Source organism: Pteropus medius, unplaced genomic scaffold (assembly GCF_902729225.1).
Source record: "Pteropus medius unplaced genomic scaffold, Ma_sr-lr_union100, whole genome shotgun sequence".
Classification (NCBI taxonomy): domain Eukaryota; kingdom Metazoa; phylum Chordata; class Mammalia; order Chiroptera; family Pteropodidae; genus Pteropus; species Pteropus medius.
This window is the reverse complement of record NW_024342467.1, coordinates 3,186,883-3,206,221: the sequence shown is the minus strand read 5'-3', so window position 1 is coordinate 3,206,221 and position 19,339 is coordinate 3,186,883. Positions and strand designations below refer to the sequence as shown.

General features: G+C 32.1%; 1 protein-coding gene and 1 pseudogene across 1 annotated transcript in view; both read left to right on the top strand.

The window, feature by feature from the left end:
* Nucleotides 1-19,339, top strand: part of VWDE (von Willebrand factor D and EGF domains) — a 76,356-nt gene that overhangs the window by 34,642 nt on the left and 22,375 nt on the right. The window contains 17 exon segments of the mRNA XM_039862057.1: nucleotides 551-644; nucleotides 647-749; nucleotides 900-1,161; nucleotides 1,163-1,294; nucleotides 1,297-1,577; nucleotides 1,579-1,680; nucleotides 1,682-1,848; nucleotides 4,252-4,388; nucleotides 7,992-8,147; nucleotides 8,287-8,341; nucleotides 8,344-8,390; nucleotides 9,896-10,010; nucleotides 11,954-12,200; nucleotides 13,221-13,314; nucleotides 13,678-13,897; nucleotides 17,779-17,796; nucleotides 17,990-18,112. Coding sequence (XP_039717991.1) covers nucleotides 551-644; nucleotides 647-749; nucleotides 900-1,161; nucleotides 1,163-1,294; nucleotides 1,297-1,577; nucleotides 1,579-1,680; nucleotides 1,682-1,848; nucleotides 4,252-4,388; nucleotides 7,992-8,147; nucleotides 8,287-8,341; nucleotides 8,344-8,390; nucleotides 9,896-10,010; nucleotides 11,954-12,200; nucleotides 13,221-13,314; nucleotides 13,678-13,897; nucleotides 17,779-17,796; nucleotides 17,990-18,112 — 2,353 coding nt within the window.
* On the top strand, nucleotides 2,422-2,538 carry LOC120602583 (uncharacterized; annotated as a pseudogene).

Here is a 19,339-nt window from a genome sequence, read left to right as displayed (position 1 = left end):
TAAATTTAAATGAAAGTGATAGGTGACCATTTCTATAACATTGAGATGAACAAGAATTTTTAGCATAACTTTACATATTTGAATTTTATCATCAAAAAACAAAATGTAAATAAAAAAATCGGGAAAATATTTGCTGCATATAAAACATACAAGTTATAGAGAACTACTCATATATCACCAATGTATAATAAGCACTCCAATTAAAATGAGCAATATAAAAAGGTAATTCACAAAAGAAATAAAACTGGTAAATATGTCCAAAAGTACAAATAACCAACAAAAATATAAAAACTACTATCTTAGTAATCAAAGAAATTCAAATCAAAGATCTCTCACACAATATTGGCAAGAGTAGAAACAGTAGTTACAGTCTCTCCAGAGGACATATATATTATTGACATAAATATGTATACATAAATTGGACCTATGCCTGTCATTTTCTTTATATATTGAGAGAATAAATAAATTTGCTTTTATTTTCTTCAGTAATAGCTTTTTTTCTTAATCCATATTGAATATTGCTTAAACAACTTTTATTTCTGTATTTTAGTTTCGGTTTTCTTCTGGAGCATTCATCCGTGCTGACCTTAGTGAATGGGGCATGAGTCTCACAATCAGAGCTCCTAGTTTAGATTACAGAAATATTTTGGGACCTATGATGAAAACTCAGAAAATGATTTCCATGACAAAAATGGAATCAAAATTGATCAAACTTTTAATAATTGTTTTGTTGTTATTAATGAATGGAGGTAAGAAAGAGAATGATTTTTATTTGTTATTGTATTAATATTTAACTTAAAAGGAGTGGTGACACAACACTCTGCTTTTTTTGAAACATCTAATTGGAAAAAAAATGTTCATGTCAAAATTACTATTCTTTTCTGTTTTCCTTGTGGAAAAATTTTACCAGGAAAAAGCATGTTTGACACCATGCCAATCTCTCTGCGATCTCCTGAAAAACTGTCTTATTGTAGCTGCTCCTTGGACACCACTTCATTGTATTCATCTTCTAATCACCTGGACAGTGTTTCTCAATCAGATATTGTTTCAGATTGCAAAGACCTCAAAGATATCAAATTCTCTTCCTTACTACCAGAACTAGATATCACCTCTAAATATATTAATTTAGAAGCTCTTGTCAGAAGGAAAAACAAGCATATTTTCTAGAGAAGAAAATAATTTGAATTTCTTTCCTCAAGAAACAAAGGACATGAACCTAATCAAACTGGATTTAAATTTACAAAAACTTCCTGAAAATGGGAAACAAGATGCACTAAAAACTTTGGGCAATGAGACACACACACACAGAACCCGCTTAACCACAGTCAAGAAACAGGGTGGCATCGACAAAACAGGTGGAAACAGAAAAATGTTTATGAGTTTCTTCCTTTGTTTGCCTTCCAAAGTCTCAACCAGAGTGACCTGGGAGAATTTACTTATTTTTTCCCTGAGGAACATACAGAGGATATCCACCAAGAGTTTGTCCCCATGTGGCCCACACCCTCTGGCTGCACAGAATACAGCACGTTGGTATTGTGTCAACAGACTCTAGCCAACTCCAGCATAGAAAAGCACTGCCTTTCTTGGGAAGAGACTAGACAGTGTTAAGGATGTTCTCCTAAAATATGGTCTTAGCTGGGCAGAAGCAGGTGTGGCCCTTTTAGAAAATAAATGTGAAAGGATTTTTGGAAGAGGGGAAATAAAACACAAAAGAACATGGCAAATTGATTGAAAATATTCTCTTGGTACTGAAATGCCCTAATTGATGCTGTGGTGATGGGCAGTGTATGCAATAGGCATGCACATGTTCCCCAGGCTTTAGTTCCTATGATTGCAGTGATTCACATGGTAAGAACTCATTACTTTGATATTGTGAATGTTACATCTTTGTTCTTTTTTACCTTCAGGATTTTAACAGGGTTTGTTCAGATAATACAGGGGGAGAAAACAAATTATATTAACTAATATAGTAATAATTTTTCAAAAGTGTCACATTTTATTTAAAGTAAAAGCTGAAGTATAAGGCACAATGTGATCTACCACAATATCTGTCAACGGTCATATTCTACTACTATCGCTCTCACTCTTATCACTCCTCCCACTTTGGTCTCTGTGCTATTTGTTGAAAATTCCTGGTTATCTTGACCTAGGGGCCTTGGCACACAGCTGGTGCCTCTACTGGCAGAAAATAAGTTTTTCTAGAACCCAAATTTAGTATTTTTAAAGCATTGTTTATAATATTTCACTAATTATACTAATTTTTTAAATTTTTCTCTATAACCCATTTATATGGGACAGACTTTGTCTCAATATATTAAAGAAAGACATTTTCCTCCTACCATGTTTTCCAACTGCAGACTTTTCCATCTCAGTAAATGCACAGTTCATTCCTCTAATTGCTCACATTAAAAATGTATAGTCGTCTACAGCCATGCCACCCTGATCAAGCCGATCCCATCTGATCTCGGAAGCTAAGCAGTGTTGGGCCTGGTTAGTACTGGATAGGAGACCACTTAGGAAGACCAGGTGATGTAGGCGTAAAAAAAATAAAAAATAAGGGATTGTAAGCTGACAAGATCCTTGCAATCTGTGAGGTCAACCAAGAGTTGCCTCGCCTATTAAAAAAATGTATAGTCATTTTGACTTTTCTTTTTTTCCTCATGCCTCATGTCTAATTCATTAGTAAATCCATTAATACGTTAGGAAATACGTTAGAAAATCCAGCTCTAGCTTCAAATAATTTTATTTTTTTTCCTGCTACAGTCTACGCCACCATTATCTATTACCTGAATTATTATAGATTCTCTCGATTTTATACTCTATGTGCAGCTAAAATGATCCTTTTGAAATGTAAATCAGACCATATTACTCCTCTACTTAAAACCTTATAATGACTCTCCATCTCCTTCCAAGTAAAATGCACAGTCCCTACCATGGCCTGGAAAACCCTATGTAACCTGAAGCTCCTCTCTCATTGAATTCATCTACCATTCTCTCCGCAATTCACTGTTCTCCAGTGTTCTCAAGTGGCTGCTGGCTGTCCTCACAGAGGCCAAGCCTTCTCCTAACTCAGGACCTTAGTTCCCTCCACTGGAGCATTCTTCCACCACAACCTTCATGACTGACTTCCTTTTCATCTCTGTTCAAATATCATATTACAAGATAATCCTTTCAGGTCATTTAAAATGAAATACTTTTTCTCACACAACCCTATAGTCTTTATCATACTTAATATAGTTAATATACTTTTTTCTCCATAGACTTGAAAATACTTATATACTTTATATTCATTTTTCATTTGTTTATTTTTTGTCTTCACATTATTAGTATGCAAGTTACGTGAAGTTAGGAATTTTGTTGTATTCATTACTGTATTCCCAGTACTTAGAATAATACCAGAAAAATAGAAGTTGCTCAATAATCATTTGTTAAATATACAAAGAAATAAACTAACATTTTTTAAAAATTTTTTGTAGATGTTTTTAGGGTTCTGGGTACACCTACATAATGGTTTTGTATCCTATTGCTAGTAAAGTTATACTCACTTAAATTTTGCCAGTACTTAGACAAAATTACTTTTATGTATTTCATTGATCTATTTTGACAACCAGATCTTGCTTATGTAATATGTGATCTTACTAAGACTGGAGATATAACCAAGTGAAGGTCAGTTAGCTCTGATGGCTAGAAGAAATTTTTCTTCTATGACTGAGAAGTACACCTAAGATTATGGTAGCATGCACAATAGCAATAATACATAAAAACATCACCAATATTAGAATGATAGCATACATGAATTTTGATAACTCTTTTCTAAAGTTTAGATTAAAGATTTAAAAAAAGTTTAATACATTACATTGTTAACTACACTATTTTATTACAAAAATATTTTTCTTATAACCCATATATTGGACATAAACCAAAATTCCAAAACCAAAATGTAAGCTATCATAGTAGTAATTTCTTAATATTTGTCCTTAATTGATATCAACATTAATTAAAACATTAATTAAACCTGTATATTTAGGCACTGGTAGTATCTGTAATACTATTTTTATTAGTTTGATGATAGATAACATCTCTTTTCATATAAGATTACTCTTAACATTTAATGGTTTAATTACTGTATTAATATGTGGGATAGACTTTGAAATATTATTTTACATGTTTTTAATTTGGCCCTTGAAAATAATTATTTTTTGCTGAAATTAAAGAACATATGTCTTATTTTGTTATCATTTTTTTCCAAAGACAAGACTCCTGAAATTATAGAGCTTGAGTATGCTGGATTCTGTAATGTTTGAAAATATAATTGTATGATGGCGAGAGTTTTTAGTCAAGGCTTCAAAGAATCACTTTCATTTAAATGTGAAGTTACTAAACTGCAGGTATGTTCATTACAGAGTTGAAAAACAATTAAGTTTATGAGTTATTCAGATTAATTTTATTTTGGATTAGTTTGGTGTATCAATTAGTAACATAATCCCAAAAGGTATTATAGCCACAGAGAGGTGAACAGAAAAATGATTAAATTGATTAACCTTTAAGCTTTCCTATTTGTTAACTCTAGTAAACTATCACAGATGTGACTACTCATTTTGAACATACCTTATTTTTGGTGATTATTAATACAGTCTTATTTTTCTTATTTTTTTTTATTCAAGTAGAATTTTATTTTAAAGAAAGCTCTTTGAATTTAGAACGTTTTTACATGGGTAAATTAAAAACAAAACAGCAAATCATATTTTAACGTTCTTTTTATTTTTCTCTAAATCGATAAAACCAAATGTAATCCTCAGACTGAAAATTTACAGGAGGAAATAACTTTTGTATATGTTTTTGTCAAGTAGTTATACTAAAGATGTATGTTTACTTCAGGATTTTATGAGTACAATCTTTCTGAGTCATGAAATATTTTAAAGTCAATGAAATAATAAGTTACACAATAGAAAATGTAATATATGTATAAATTTATTTGCTTCAATGTCACTCAGGAGAGTAGATTCTTTATTTTTCTTGGCAGAATAAATTATATGACATTACTCTACTATTAAATGATTTGCCAAGAGAGAATTTTATAGCTTATATTCTCTTGGAAAGTACATTTTGTACTTACTTTTAGGCATATTACTGGCTGTAATATTTATTCTCAAACAGTTTCCCTCCTCCAAAGAGCTGATAAATAGAGTACATTCTGGAATTCTCTAACACACTATATTGAGCTATAGAAAAAAAAATATATGTTTACTAGCCAAAACCAAATTTACTTAGATTAGCTATTTTATTTTTCCATCCTGTTCGGTGTTTATGAATTTCATTTGTAATCCAATTAGGTTTATTTTTAAATACCTGTACTCCATTGTGAATTTCCTGCACACTCTGGTTGATTTTTGTTATTTACTTATTTGGAAGGTATGCAAAATATTGTCATGGTTCCAAGAGCTGACTCCATTCAAAAGGTATACACAGAGAAATGTCACTGTCTTCTCATCCCTATCTCCATCCCCTGAAGGTGTCCGCTCTAATTATTTTCTGGTATAATCTTAATGTATTTCTTTTGTACAAAAGAAAAGGTACATCCCTCTCTTTTACATGAAGGGCAACCTATTATAGATGCTCTTTTCTACCTTGGAAGTAATAATTTTAAATGTTTGTAGCTAGAGATCAAACTACCAATGTTTTTCTTCACTCCCTCCTGAAAAAGCAACCTCCACAGAATTTCTACAGAATCTCATTTTTAAACTTAATTATAGGATTAAATTTAAGTTGTTATCCTAGAAATGAATGACCCTTCATGATCTGGCTCTCGCCTGTTTTTGGAGACATGAACATCCTTCATGTGCTGTACTAAAATACCATGCTGTTCCATGCATCCCTGTCTTTTCATATGCTATTCCCTTCAGCCAAGCTGAAAAGCATTCTCTCCATTTCTGCTCCCAGTGTCAGGAAGAGAAATGTCATTTTTTTTTTGAAGCCTTCCTTGACTATGCTAGTTAGGCTTAATATCTTCTTTCTCTCTCACTATACCTTATTTGAATCTTGGTTATAGCAATAATAAAAATATGTTTTATTTGTCTTTTCCTGTTATCTCTCTTCATCAGCACATGTAGATACTCTCAAATACTGATGAATGGCAAAGAAATAGAACCCTATTCATTGCTCATTTTGGGTAGGGCCCTCCAAACAGAGGGATGGAAATGACCCTTATATTCCCAGTCATTGGTTGCAGTCTTGTTTTAACACATGAAACCAAGAGACACTGTATTCCTCTAAGTGTCAATATCATGACTACCCTGAGACATTGTTGTCAAGCTCCTCTGCTAGAGGGGAATCACTGACAAATCTGCTAGACTAGACTGTATAATCCTCTTAAATATGGAGATTCATACTGAGGCCCACTCTCAATTATCAAATCTTTAGCAAGATAGTTTCTACTAGCTGCAGATTAGCATGTTCTTGCCTTCCTTTCCTTTTCCTACTGATTTTCAATATCGAAGTATCAGCAAGCTCCATGACCATTTTTTGAATGATTAAAAGCATTCTACAGTACAAATTTTCAAAATATCTAAATCTAAATTTTGGCAATGAAATATATCCTTTCAGTTTTCTATGTGGTTACCAGTACCCAGAAAATTATTCTGTTTTTTTTTTCTCTTTAGATCCCAATCCGTTTTCAATACTGAAAAATACTTAATGTATAGGTTAAGCATGACATACCAGTGAATTAATATTTTTTATAAATTTATTTTAATTAGTCGCAAGTATACAGTACATTAGACATTTATATAGTTTATAAAATGATCCCCCTAATTGCTCCTTCTCTCCTCTGGTTTTCCACCTAGCCAATATATTAATGCTAACTGCATTCCCTAAGCTGTGCTCCTCATCCCTGTGATCATCTATCAACTACTAATTTGTACTTTTTTAACCCTTCATCCATTCTCCCAGCCCTCAACTGCCTCCCCCATCCATCACTAAAATTGACCACTATATTTGTGAGTCTGTTTTTGATTAGTTTGGGGTTTTTTTGTTCCTTATATTCTATATATTAGTGAAATGATATGGTATTTATCTTTGTCTGACTTATTTCACTCAGCATAATTATTAAATACAGTGAACTGACTAGGATTTATTTTGTTTCAAGTTACATAAATTAATTTGAACTATCTTGAGTAAAAATTATATTTATCATGAGGACCGTATGTTTCTCACAGAATCAAGGATAAAAATGTAGCTCAATTCTCAGAGAAAAACACTGTGGAGACTCAGTATGTATGCATTTAAAATGTGTGTGATGTATCTGTCTGTCTCAGTTCTGTTTTTCTGAGTTTGTGGGCTTCATTTTTCCCTTTCACTAGATACTGGCTTTGGCCACATAGTAAAAAACATAGCTGCCAACAGCTCCATAGTTTTGTTTCTTGCTACTCAAGACATCAGAGGCAGAATTGCCCAATATCCCCTCCAGTACAAAGTTAATATCTCAAGTAATCTAAGCATTGGATCAGCTTAAGTCTACCCTTGGACCAATCAAGTGTAGTCAAGGAAGTGGATCATATAAAAGGCTCTGTGGGAACATATGAAGGGAGGGCAGAATAGACAGTTTTAAGTAGAAGTAGAAAGTGGGAGCTTTTTCAGGAGAAGTTACAAAGTTTGTGGGCAGAAAATCAATGCACTCTGTGTCATCTACTTAATCAAGCATGTTTCCTCTTGCTACAAAAGTCATTACATAGTGACCCATTGTATATATGGCCAATATTGGTAACTTCTTTGATTTGAACTGCAAGAAATGTGTGAGTCATTAGGAGCAGTTTACATCAGATAAAGATGTATACATTTTTCATTATTCTGAATGAAACTCACTTTTGTTAATTCATTATATATTTCATAATACCAGGTATTTTCAAATTTGTATGTTGATCAAATTTGTATGTAATTCACTAGCAAAATATTCCTATACTTTAACAGAGTTTGTTTTCTCATTATGCTTTCAGTAAAATAGCAGTAAATGGGTCCTTGGAGAAGCTGTCTATGCACATACTGTTTTTCAAAACAGCAGAACTGTTGATTGTCAGCTGCCTATTGATATTCATCAGTCTGGTATCATGGATCTCATGGGTGAAAAATCAATTATGAAGTGGCAATTAAAGGTGAAAAATCAATTATGAAGTGGCAATTAAAGGTAAAAAAGTCTTTATATTTACACATAAAGACTTATGTATTAAAATTTCATAATTTATGAAGCTACATTTAGAACAAATTATCTTATGACAGAACTACATCTCACAGGTATCTAATGATGGTCACAGCTTCAGTAATCCCAAAATAATGATCATATATGATGGGCTTGTGAAATTTGTGGTCTCTATGAAAAGAACTCATGCACTACAAAGGTATGTATTTTTTCACTTATTTTTACACTTTCATCATGGACATTTTCATTTTCCATGTCAACATATTAATGTAGTTTTAAAACCTTCATATCTGAAACACTAATACAGAAAATTCTTCCTTAAATTTATACACGGTTAATTGAAATTGTTACTCTGTCCCTAACTCTTGTTCCAAATGGCAAGGAAGAGATTTCTACCCTTAACATTTTGAAATGTTACATACCTTGTTTTTTAAATTGTTATAATCATTTTCCAAAAGATATCTCTTTGTGGTTACCTAATCTCTTTGTGGCAAGTGACATGCATTTGCGTAGGGTCTGTAAAAAGTATAGGACTAGCATTTTTAGGACTAGCATTTATAGGACTAGAGAATTTTGTGTGTCAACTAAATTCATTGAACCATGTAAATACCTACCACTTTAGAGGTACAGAACAACACAGCCTGAGCTGAATCCTCATAGCCACACCCTTTTATCTATATCCACTCTACTGGGTTTATAAACAAGTCTCTCTCACATGGCAGGTGCATATTTCACAGATGCTATGGATCTAATATCACTCGGCTCTTTAAAACTTAAGGATACATCAAATAATATTTACATGTATAAAAAATTTAAAATATTATTTTGAAATTTTAAATGTTTTTTCTTTAAGATTAGCAATCAGAATCTATCAATAAGAATGTTTTTGTTTTTGAATTGTTTTCTATTTTCCCCGAAATATTTTATTTCTACTTGTCCTTCAATAAGTACTTTAAAATTATGTTATTCATGGTTATTTTATCCTCTTGAGCTATTTTGTTCTAATTTTTATGCAATGTTCCAAGTAATGTCAAAGGAAATTTTATAAAGTGAACTAAATTTATATACCCTTAACAAAATTTAGTCTTCTTCCTAGGTTAGAAATAATTGTTACATTTAATATTTCTGTCCATGTCAGCATTTCTTTCCACTATTTTGTATAATGATATTCATTGGCATGTGTAGATAATTATGCCATGGATCTAGTTTAGTTTTGCTATATTCACAGCACATAGTGGACTCCTAGAAGAAGAGAGGATAACTATAAACTAATGTGATTCTATAAGATGTGCTGGGAATAAAGATCTGTTTCACTTTTTTTAATATATATATTAATAAAACACTTTCAACGTGAGTTTAGTAGTAAAAAGGATGGAAAGAAAAAAATTTTCTTCCATGTTATTTATAAGCTATAAATTATAATTCTGCTCAGAGATCCAACTATATGTATTTTCTTATTTTCTCCATACTGATCTGTTCCATGAGCATTTATACATAAAGGAAATTATTTGTTTCCTAACACGCATTTATGACTAGAAGATATGAAAAAATTTGTCCTAACCAAAAGAGATTTATGATATACTTTCATTGGAATCATTGATATATATGCTGCTCTTCTTCTTTGTAAATTTTTTTTTTCAGAACACTAACTATATCTCGATTGGTGTTTTTCTGTTTTAAAAATTATTTTTAATTTTTTATTAGGAAAATATTTGCATTATTGATGGCCTCTGCTACACTGAAGGAGATAAAGGTCCTACCAGCCCTTGTTTGATTTGTAGACCTAAGATTTAAAAATTTATGTGGTAATTTTTAGACAGTTATTCTTTATTAATTTAAATATTTCTTATAGAACATAATTTTAAGTGATTTTTAAACCACAAGTTACATAAATGTGTTTAACATGAACACTGTATTTAGTTTCATAACTGCATAATTTACTCTACTGGAAGGAAATATAATATGAAATGTTTTTATTTTATATAATCTCTATGATTATACTACATTAGGGTATGGGATTTGTATTTTAATATTTGATAAGGAAAGCAAATGTGAATTATTAATGAAAGAAATGGGAATTGTTAATTCAACTACACACAATTTGTGCAAGTCATATTGCTACTAGCAAAATGGCCTCTCAAACACCACTTAAGTAGTCGAAATGTCTATCAGTAAAGATTGGTGGGTTTTGTGGAGAGAGAACATTACTTTGACACCAAAAGTCTAAATCCTATTGTTAGCCTCGCCTCTTTTCAGTTTTGTGACAAGGCATTTAAAACCATTTAAGTGCCAGAAGCCACATATTTATCACTTGTTAAATAAGATTATCTGGACTTGATAATGTATAGCATGCCTTCCAGCTCCATCATTCTGTGACTCTGTGAGTATAATATTGGTACAATGTCTGGATACTTCATCACACTAAAAAAAAAAAACAAAAACAAAAACAAAAACAAATTAGAGTCACATACCATACAATTTCTTCACTTCCCTAAATACAACTATGTATAATTCCACATGGGTATTCCTCACATTCTCTTTCAGTAGTCAAAAGACCAGGCATCATAAGATACAAGATATAATTACTAATAATTACTCCCTGGTCCAATGTAATTTTATCTAAGGGAGTCCTAAAACCTTATATTTATATAGTACTTTGTAATATCACTATATATGTTATTGTATGTGCAAATTTAATTACTGTGCCAAACCATATGTCAGATGATTCATTGCTCAGATGCAAGACTTATGAAATATTATGGGAACACAATGGAAATTCGGGGGAGAATTTAGTGCAAGAGATAAGGGAAACCACAATATAACTTCTGAATTGGTATCTATGTTTTTAATGGCTTTGGTATTCTTCAAAGACTCACAATGTTCAAACATATAATGGGTCTTGAAATATGTGTTCCAAACCCCTCATATTGAGGTTGAGGAAGTTAAAATCAGTAAATCATGTAAATATATTTATATATACAGAGGAAGAATGGGAGCTAAAACTACTGTCTCTTAGCATCAGTGCTTTCTTGATGGAAGCAGAGTGTTTGTACCTAGTGTAATGAAATAAAGCTATTCTTTTTATCTACTAAGCACATGGGCAAGAAAAATGGACATTTTAAAATATAATACAATATAAAATATGTTTTAAATCTTTTCATGAGCACAAAGATAACGCTCTGTGCCCTAAAATGACCACCATTGCAGTGTGTGAGCTCAGCCACCACAAGGACTTCTGAGGAGCAGATGATTTGCAATGACTAATGGCTTCCAATTATTGTAATTGGTGCAGCAGATACATCAAGGAAAGTTCAGGAGAGCCAAATGAATCATCCACTCGTGGAGAGGAAGCGACAAATAGAGAAGGTGGGTGGGTGGGGAGTGTAGAGAAAGAAAATAAAGCTGAAAAGGACAGAGGGCAAATAGAGAATGAAAGCAAACAGTGAGACTGCCAACACTATTTCAGACAGAAGAGACAGTACATCCAATCTGGGCAATGCAAATGCATTTTATGCTATATTCAAAGTGTTTTCACATTCTCATAACAAAGCTTGAAGTTTGTACCTGTCATTTATGTTTACATTTTCTAAGAATGGGGTTGAATTTATTTGAAATGTTTTAGAAAAAGTGAAGACAGGTAATAGAAATTTTAGCAAATTTCAAACTTTATCAAAAGTCTGTCTCAATGGGAACTCTCTGTATCAAACTTTTCCTCTTCCTTTTCTAAACAGATACAAAAAGTAAATGTTTTCTCTGTTACAGACAACCAACCCCCTGTAATTCAAATACAGCAAGACAAATTACAGACATTTTATGGAGAAAACTTTGTGTACCAGTTCATGGTTTTTGATCCAAAAGGCTCTGACATTCATTTTACCTTGTTCTCTTGTCCTGAAGAAGCAAATGTTTCCACTGCAGGACTTCTTATGTAGAAAGCGTCTCAAACTCCCCAGCAACTCACTCTCCCCATTAGCAATGACTGCAACACTGAAACTAAGTCACAATTGAGGTATTATTTACAATTACATAAATGCCACTCAATTAATAACTATTTTAAATTTAAAATAAAATTTATATTCTGAATTAATGAATAAGAACTAAACTATTAAATATTTCATGGAAAATTAAACTGCCAAAATTTTGCCTATTTCTGTAAGAATTTAAAACCTTACAGAGAGGTTTAAGTCTAGAGCACAGAGCTGAATTACTAAATCCTAGACCATTTTCCTCTGGACTTAATTATGACAAGGATAGAAAACTCATTCATGTCATTAAATATGAAAGATCTATGATTAATCTAAGATTGATATCTGTCAATAAAATGTCACTGGCATCAATCTAAAGCCCACAAGAGTCCCCAGTCTTGGTGAGGTAAAAGGGTAAATTTTACTCATATAAACAGTTTGCAAGCCAGGAAGACAGAGCCTCCTGAAGACATCAAAAGCACATTCTGCTGCAATAAGCGGGAAGGCCACTTTTATAAGTTCCCACCCTAGTCCCTGATTGGTGCATTTATATGCAAATTAGGATTCCAAATTTACACACTCCGATTGGTCCAAATAGCATTGTCCTGATTGGTTGGAGTTGTGCATTTTAATTGGTCATTATGGAGCTGCTCTGATTGGTCAGTAAAGATGCAAATGAGGATATAACCATGCAGTTCTGATTGGACAGGGCCTGTCTCAGCCTAGTAATGGAAAGACAATCTCAGGAATTCCCTTTTAAGGGTCAGCTCAGATGGCAGGAACAAAGAGCAGGAGGCAAGCAACTCAGTCTGTCTTTTTTCTTGAAATGTATTCATGTGAGGCATCTGCCAGCAATAGCTTCTAGACTCTGGTTAAGCATTTCAGCCTCATTAACCACAAGGATCTCTTCTTGGCAGGTTATTTCTTTTCAGAGTCAACATGCTTTTATCTTTCAAGTGAAGGAATTTTAGATGTTGAATTATAAAATCAAGAATATAAATACAAGATTTGAAATAACTGAACTATGTCTTCTTTTTTAAATTGACTGTTTTGATTTTTGTCAGCTTCGAGCTCCCAATACTGTTCTTTTGTGCCCTATATTCACTTGAAACTTGGGAAACACTTTCACACGGAGGTAATATTATGAAGGGCAGTTATGTACTATGTTGTGGTATCATGATAACCAAGTGACTGTTTACTATCTAGATTGGTGATTAACTTCTGTCCACCTTAAAGAATTTTTTTCTTGTGTTCTGCTTGCATTACAGAAATTGATTATCATATAGTATTTAAAAAAATTATTTCTAGCATTTATATTTTGGATTGCTCTTGAGAGTAAACATAATTGTCTTATCAAACTATTTTTATATACTATTTTATATTAAATATACATATTTTTGCAAAAAATGTGTGATCTGGTCCTACTTGTACATAAACATACATGTCTATCATGACTTCTGGGCATAAACTGAAGATGATTTTATCGCAAAATAAAGCATTTATTTTTTGTTTCTTTTTCAGTTGACTGTGAAATCTTGTAATTGCTTAAATGGTGGATCATGTGTGTCTGATATTAAATTTCCTCCAAGAAATGGAGCATACCTGTGTGTCTGCTTTCCTGGCTTCCAGGGCAATCTTTGTGAAGTAGATGCCATTGAGTGCCAGTTGAACCCCTGTGGCCTTGGCAGGTGTATCGGTAGATTTCATAATTATTCCTGTGATTGTCCACCTGAGCTAAAAGGTAAGTTTTGGTTCCTCATGAACAAAATTATTATGTGAACAAATTAGAAAGGAAAGCTCCTTAGAACCTTCATCTTTAGATTACCCAAGCAAATGGATGGTCTTAAAATTTTTAACACACATTTAAAAATTATAGTAAAAGTCATCACAAATATATTTGCTACCCATATCCCTTTTTTTAATTGTAAATTTCTTGCATATATGTATTCTTACAATTTTTTTTCATTTTTATAATTTTAATAGAAACATTCTATGTGTATATTGTGTTTTTCAGGTTTCTAAACATTTCTATCTATATTTGGTAGGTAAAATATATATTAAAATATAATATGGAATAAAGAAAATGGCCATAGAAAATATTAAAAAGTCATCATTTAAGAGCGGTTTTATTAATTCATTAACAGAAATATCATGTTATAAAGTTAGATTTGAAATCATAAAAAATGTTCACATATTTGTTAACTCTTAATTGTCCTAAAATGTCTGATTCCAGAAATCTCAAATATATAAATGACAACCTTTAATTTCCCAGAGCTTTTAAAAAACTCATGCTAATATTTTAGTTAATCTAAATAGATGTAAATATTAAATAAGAAAATATGCAGCTATTGATCTGATATCTCTATTTAAGGCATTTATTTTAACATTATAATAGAACTAAGAAGAATATTTAGTTGTTCTCTAATTTTCTTCAGCATTTTAAAATAACAATTTTTTCATTTAGGACTATTATGCTACAGAATACGTTTGGAAGAATTCAAATGTTGATGACTTCATGGATTTTACTATAATGAGTTACCATCCATTTATGACTATGAATTTATTCAATCAAAAGAGTTGTTAAACATTTCAAAGTACAACACTTCATCTCAAAAATTTTATTGAGGAAAGACTGATTGTCCCAGCACATTGAGATTTTCATGGATTTTCACAGCCAATGAAATACTAGACTGAATAAGTAGTTCTTAAGTTAAGCAGGAAACCATTCTAATAAGTTAAAAATATATATGTTACTGAATTTTTAAACAAAGTTCAAATCACTACTGTAATATAGTAATTTTTTGCCCTAAAATATTAATGGACTTCTGAAGTCTTCTTATGTATAGGGAAATTCTTATGCAATTGAAGATCTGGTTTAATGTTAAATAGAATCTAATTAATTATTTTATATTCAATTACATAATAAGTTTTAAAAACAGTATAACAACTTTTTTTGGGAGTTAGGAGGACATACGTAAACAGCAAAAGAAACCAAATAATGAGCACTTGATTGGACATATATTGTTTTTCAATCTAAATTATTTGAACACTCAATCTATATTTTATTTAGGCAAAAATTGCCAGGAAGATGTTGATGAGTGTGAATCCAAGCCTTGCTTTCCAGGAATAGAATGCCTCGATACCTTTGCTTCCTACCATTGTGGTTCATATCCAAAAGGATTTTATGGAGATGGAAAAATGTGTCATGGTAAAAGTCCTTATTTTCTTACATAAAATGTTTTTTTTTTCTGAATTTAATTAATTTAGATCACTCGTTTCTGTTTTCTCTTTTACTCATGCATTCATTCAGTATGTATGCATTAAGTGTCATGCATTAAGCTAGACGCAGAGAATGTCAAAATATATATGTCCTTTGACTTAATATCTTTGCATATAATAGCAGGGAATATGACATGTAATCACCTAGTTCAATATGATGGTCTATGTTTTTTATAGAAATGCCTAGGGAGAATAGTAGGAATACTATATAGGGAATCTATGTCTACCAGGAGGAGTAAGGAAAAGTTTTCAAAAGGAAGTGTCACTACAGCTAAATCTGATATATTTGATCAAGAGAGAAAGGCATTCTAGACAAAAGAAACAGCAAGAGCAAAGGTACAGAGGCGTCACACACACAAACATCACAGCACATCTTGGGCACGTGAAGCATAGCGGGAAGGAGGACTGCTACAGGAGTTGAAACAAGAGAGGTAGCCAGTGTCCAGACTACCAAGAAACTGTGAGAAACAGGATAAGGTTTATATTTGAAGAAGTCTATATAAAAGCAGCATAAAAGATGGACTACTTGTGGTTAAAAGACTATGTAAGTCTGAAAATAGGAAGAAGAGTTAAGACAATATCATAGGAAAGACATGAAGATATTCTGACCTAAGTTGAGGAGATAATTTATGACAGAGACACTAAAGATGCAAGTTGATAACACTTGGTCAGTAATTGGGATCAGCATGGTGAAGGAAAGTTATTAAATTTCAAGTATTTGGTTTAGGCAAATGAGTTTGTAGAATTGGCATTCATATTGTTACCGAAGCCCTAACCCTAGTGTGGCTATATTTGAAGTAAGGAAGTAATTAAGGTTAAATGAGATCAGAAAGGAAGAGTCCTGATTCAATAGGATTAGTGTCCTTACAAAAGGAGACACCAGAGAGCTTGCTCACCCTCTGCCATGTGAGGACACAGAGAGATGACCATCTGGGAAGAGAGCTCTTACCAGGAATCCAATGGTCCTGTACCTTGATCTTGGACTTCCCACCCTCCAGAATGGTAAGAAAATAAACTCCTATTGTTTAAGCCACTCAGTCTATGGTATTTTGTTATGGCAGCCCAAGCTGACTAAGACACATATGAAATATAAGGAAGAAGTAGTTTTGGAGGGGAAAAATAATGAATTCCATTTGGATAGATAGAGATTGAGGTGAGTATGGAATTCCAAGTGGAGCTCAAGAGGGAAGATTACTTAGTTACAATTTTTTGAAACATCAGTCATGGATAAAATTGCCCGGGGATAATACTTAGAAAAGAGGGGACAAAAAAATGATGGAAACCCACATTTAAAAACTTAATAGAAAAAAGTAAATTATAGAAGACAGTGTCAAAGAACTATATCTTTGGTATCATCTTGAATGAGATCCTATTTAGATTTTTAAAAACTATACATAATAATATAATATCACCTTGTGCTTCAAATTGGGGTGGGCCTGTCCAGCACTGGACGTAACAGATTTGAGGAACCTGGTGCAAGATGATAAGGGGAATTCCCTACTAGTTCAGCTACTCACATTTCCCCCACAATACCCAGGCCTGAGTACTCACATCTTCTACTCTATGTACTAAAGTGATCTAACAGCTATCTCTTCCAAACAGAAGCCCATTTGCTCAATAAATCCTTTATCAAGTGGAATTTAAGAGGAAAGCAAGTTGAATCAAATCCCATTTACATGAGTAATTAAGTTTCTCAACTCTGTCAAAGGCATTTGTATATTTTAGGAAGATGCTTGTTAATACAAAATATTTTCTTATTGTTGGTAGTGTTTACTTAGTTTTATAATAGTTATTGAATATAAAAGTAAATACAGCATATTCTTATTCTTGAGGTTGAATATAAAAGTAAATATAGCATATTCTTGAATATAAAAGTAAATACAGCATATTCTTATTCTTGAGGTTGCCAGCTAGTGCAAGAAAGAGATACATAAGAGTCAGTTTCATGAAAGACAATATTCTGAAGAAGAACACAGAGGGAAGAAATAGATTAGGTGGATGAGTGGAACTATAGGAAGATGTATTAACTCAGACTGGCATAACAGAAGACCACAACTGGGTGCTTAAACAACAGAAATTTGTTTTCTTACAGTTCCGGAGGCTGGAAGTTCAAAATGAAAGTGTTAGCAGGGTTAGCTTACGGCTTCTCTCCTTGGCTTGGAGATGGTTGTCTTCTCACTGTGTTCTCACATGGCCTTTTATCTGTGTACACACCCTCCTTGTGTCTCTTCCTCTTCTTATAAAGACTTTAATCCTATTGGATTAAAGCCCCACTCTATGACTTCATTTAACCCTAATCACCTCCTAAAAGTCTCTATCTTCAAATATAGTCACATTTAGGAGTAGAACTTCAATATATAAATTTGGAGAACACAACTCAGTCCATAACAGTAGGATTTGCAGAAGAGGTGACATTTAAGCTAGTTCTCTTATCTAATTTGCAGAGTTCAAACCAAGTAACATTTTTATTGTATATTTTTATCCACAGTGCTATGGTTTTATAATAGTTTGATCTGTTTTTCATGTAGATATTTACAGTTAAAGTAGTTTTTACATTCATTTACTACACCTACTGTGGTTCTCACACAATTTGACAAAAGTATAACAAAGGAGGAGGATAATAAAAATGCCAGACATAGAGAGAGGAGTGTTAAGCCAACAATCGGAAATGCTTCTAGTAAGTAAAGTCTTAGTTAAAATCTAATGACAAGCAACACCTCCCATGTGTTTTCCAGAAAGACCAATATATTTATTCTTAAAATATTATATAAAGTATTAGGTAATTAGATCGCCTAATATTACATAATACAGTATACAAATTACTCTTTTTATTGCTAATCTATTGAATTCTCCGGCTCATATTTTAGAAAAAAATGATTCCTGTGGTATAATAGACAAATGATATAATTATTTAAGGTGTTTCAAAGAAGCTTATAGTTGGAACTAACCATTTCAAACTTACATTTGACATACCTCTGGTCATTCAACATCTGCTCAAACCCTAACAGAAATAAGAAGCTCATTATTTCACAAAGCCTTTTCCTTTTTATAGTGCTTTTTTTATAATTCTCATTTTATTCAATAACATTCTACGATTGTCTTCATAAAAATCTTGCACATTTCACATTAGCTTTCTCTAAGCCTTTGCATTTTGTAACTTTAACTGTTTGTCTTGCAAGATATTATTGCAATTGTTCATTTGCAAGACATTGTTGATCACTGCAATATAGGAAAAGCTATCTTGATTTTAAGGTTATTCATGCATCCAGTTGCCTGACTCAACATTATTTACTCTGTTTTTATAGTTTATTTTCTTTCTTGATTCTATAGCTAGGCAATATATTTGCAAATAGTGGCTTTGTCTCTTTTACTTTCTTATCATAATAGTGACTAAGATTTGGTTTATATTCATGATGTTTTAGCACTGGGCAAATATTTTTTATATATTTTCTCATTCGATTATCATAATAGTTATATACAGTAACATTATTTCTGTTTTACAGATGAGTAAAAAGAGGCATAGATGTGTTATCTGTTCAGATTTATAGTGTTCATAAATTACAGAAGAAAGATTTAAAATAGCTATCAAATTGTAGAGCCTTAGCTCTCAGACTTAGGATCTCATTGTAGTGGTTGAGCTCTCCAGTGTAAGGATGAATTAGCATTATTTCTTAATGATTTTGATGGAAATTCTTCTCATGTTTCCTCGTTGAGTACAATATCACTATATGTTTCTGCTAGATACCCTTCATCCAGTTAAGGGATTTCTCTTTGTCACTTTCTTAGAATTCTCTTTGGTTTTAAATCAGGAAAGGTTTTAAATTTTATCAAATGCTTTTTCAGTATATTTATTACTTGCTATAATTTCTGTTAACTTTAGACTAATTCAGAATGTTTTCAATCA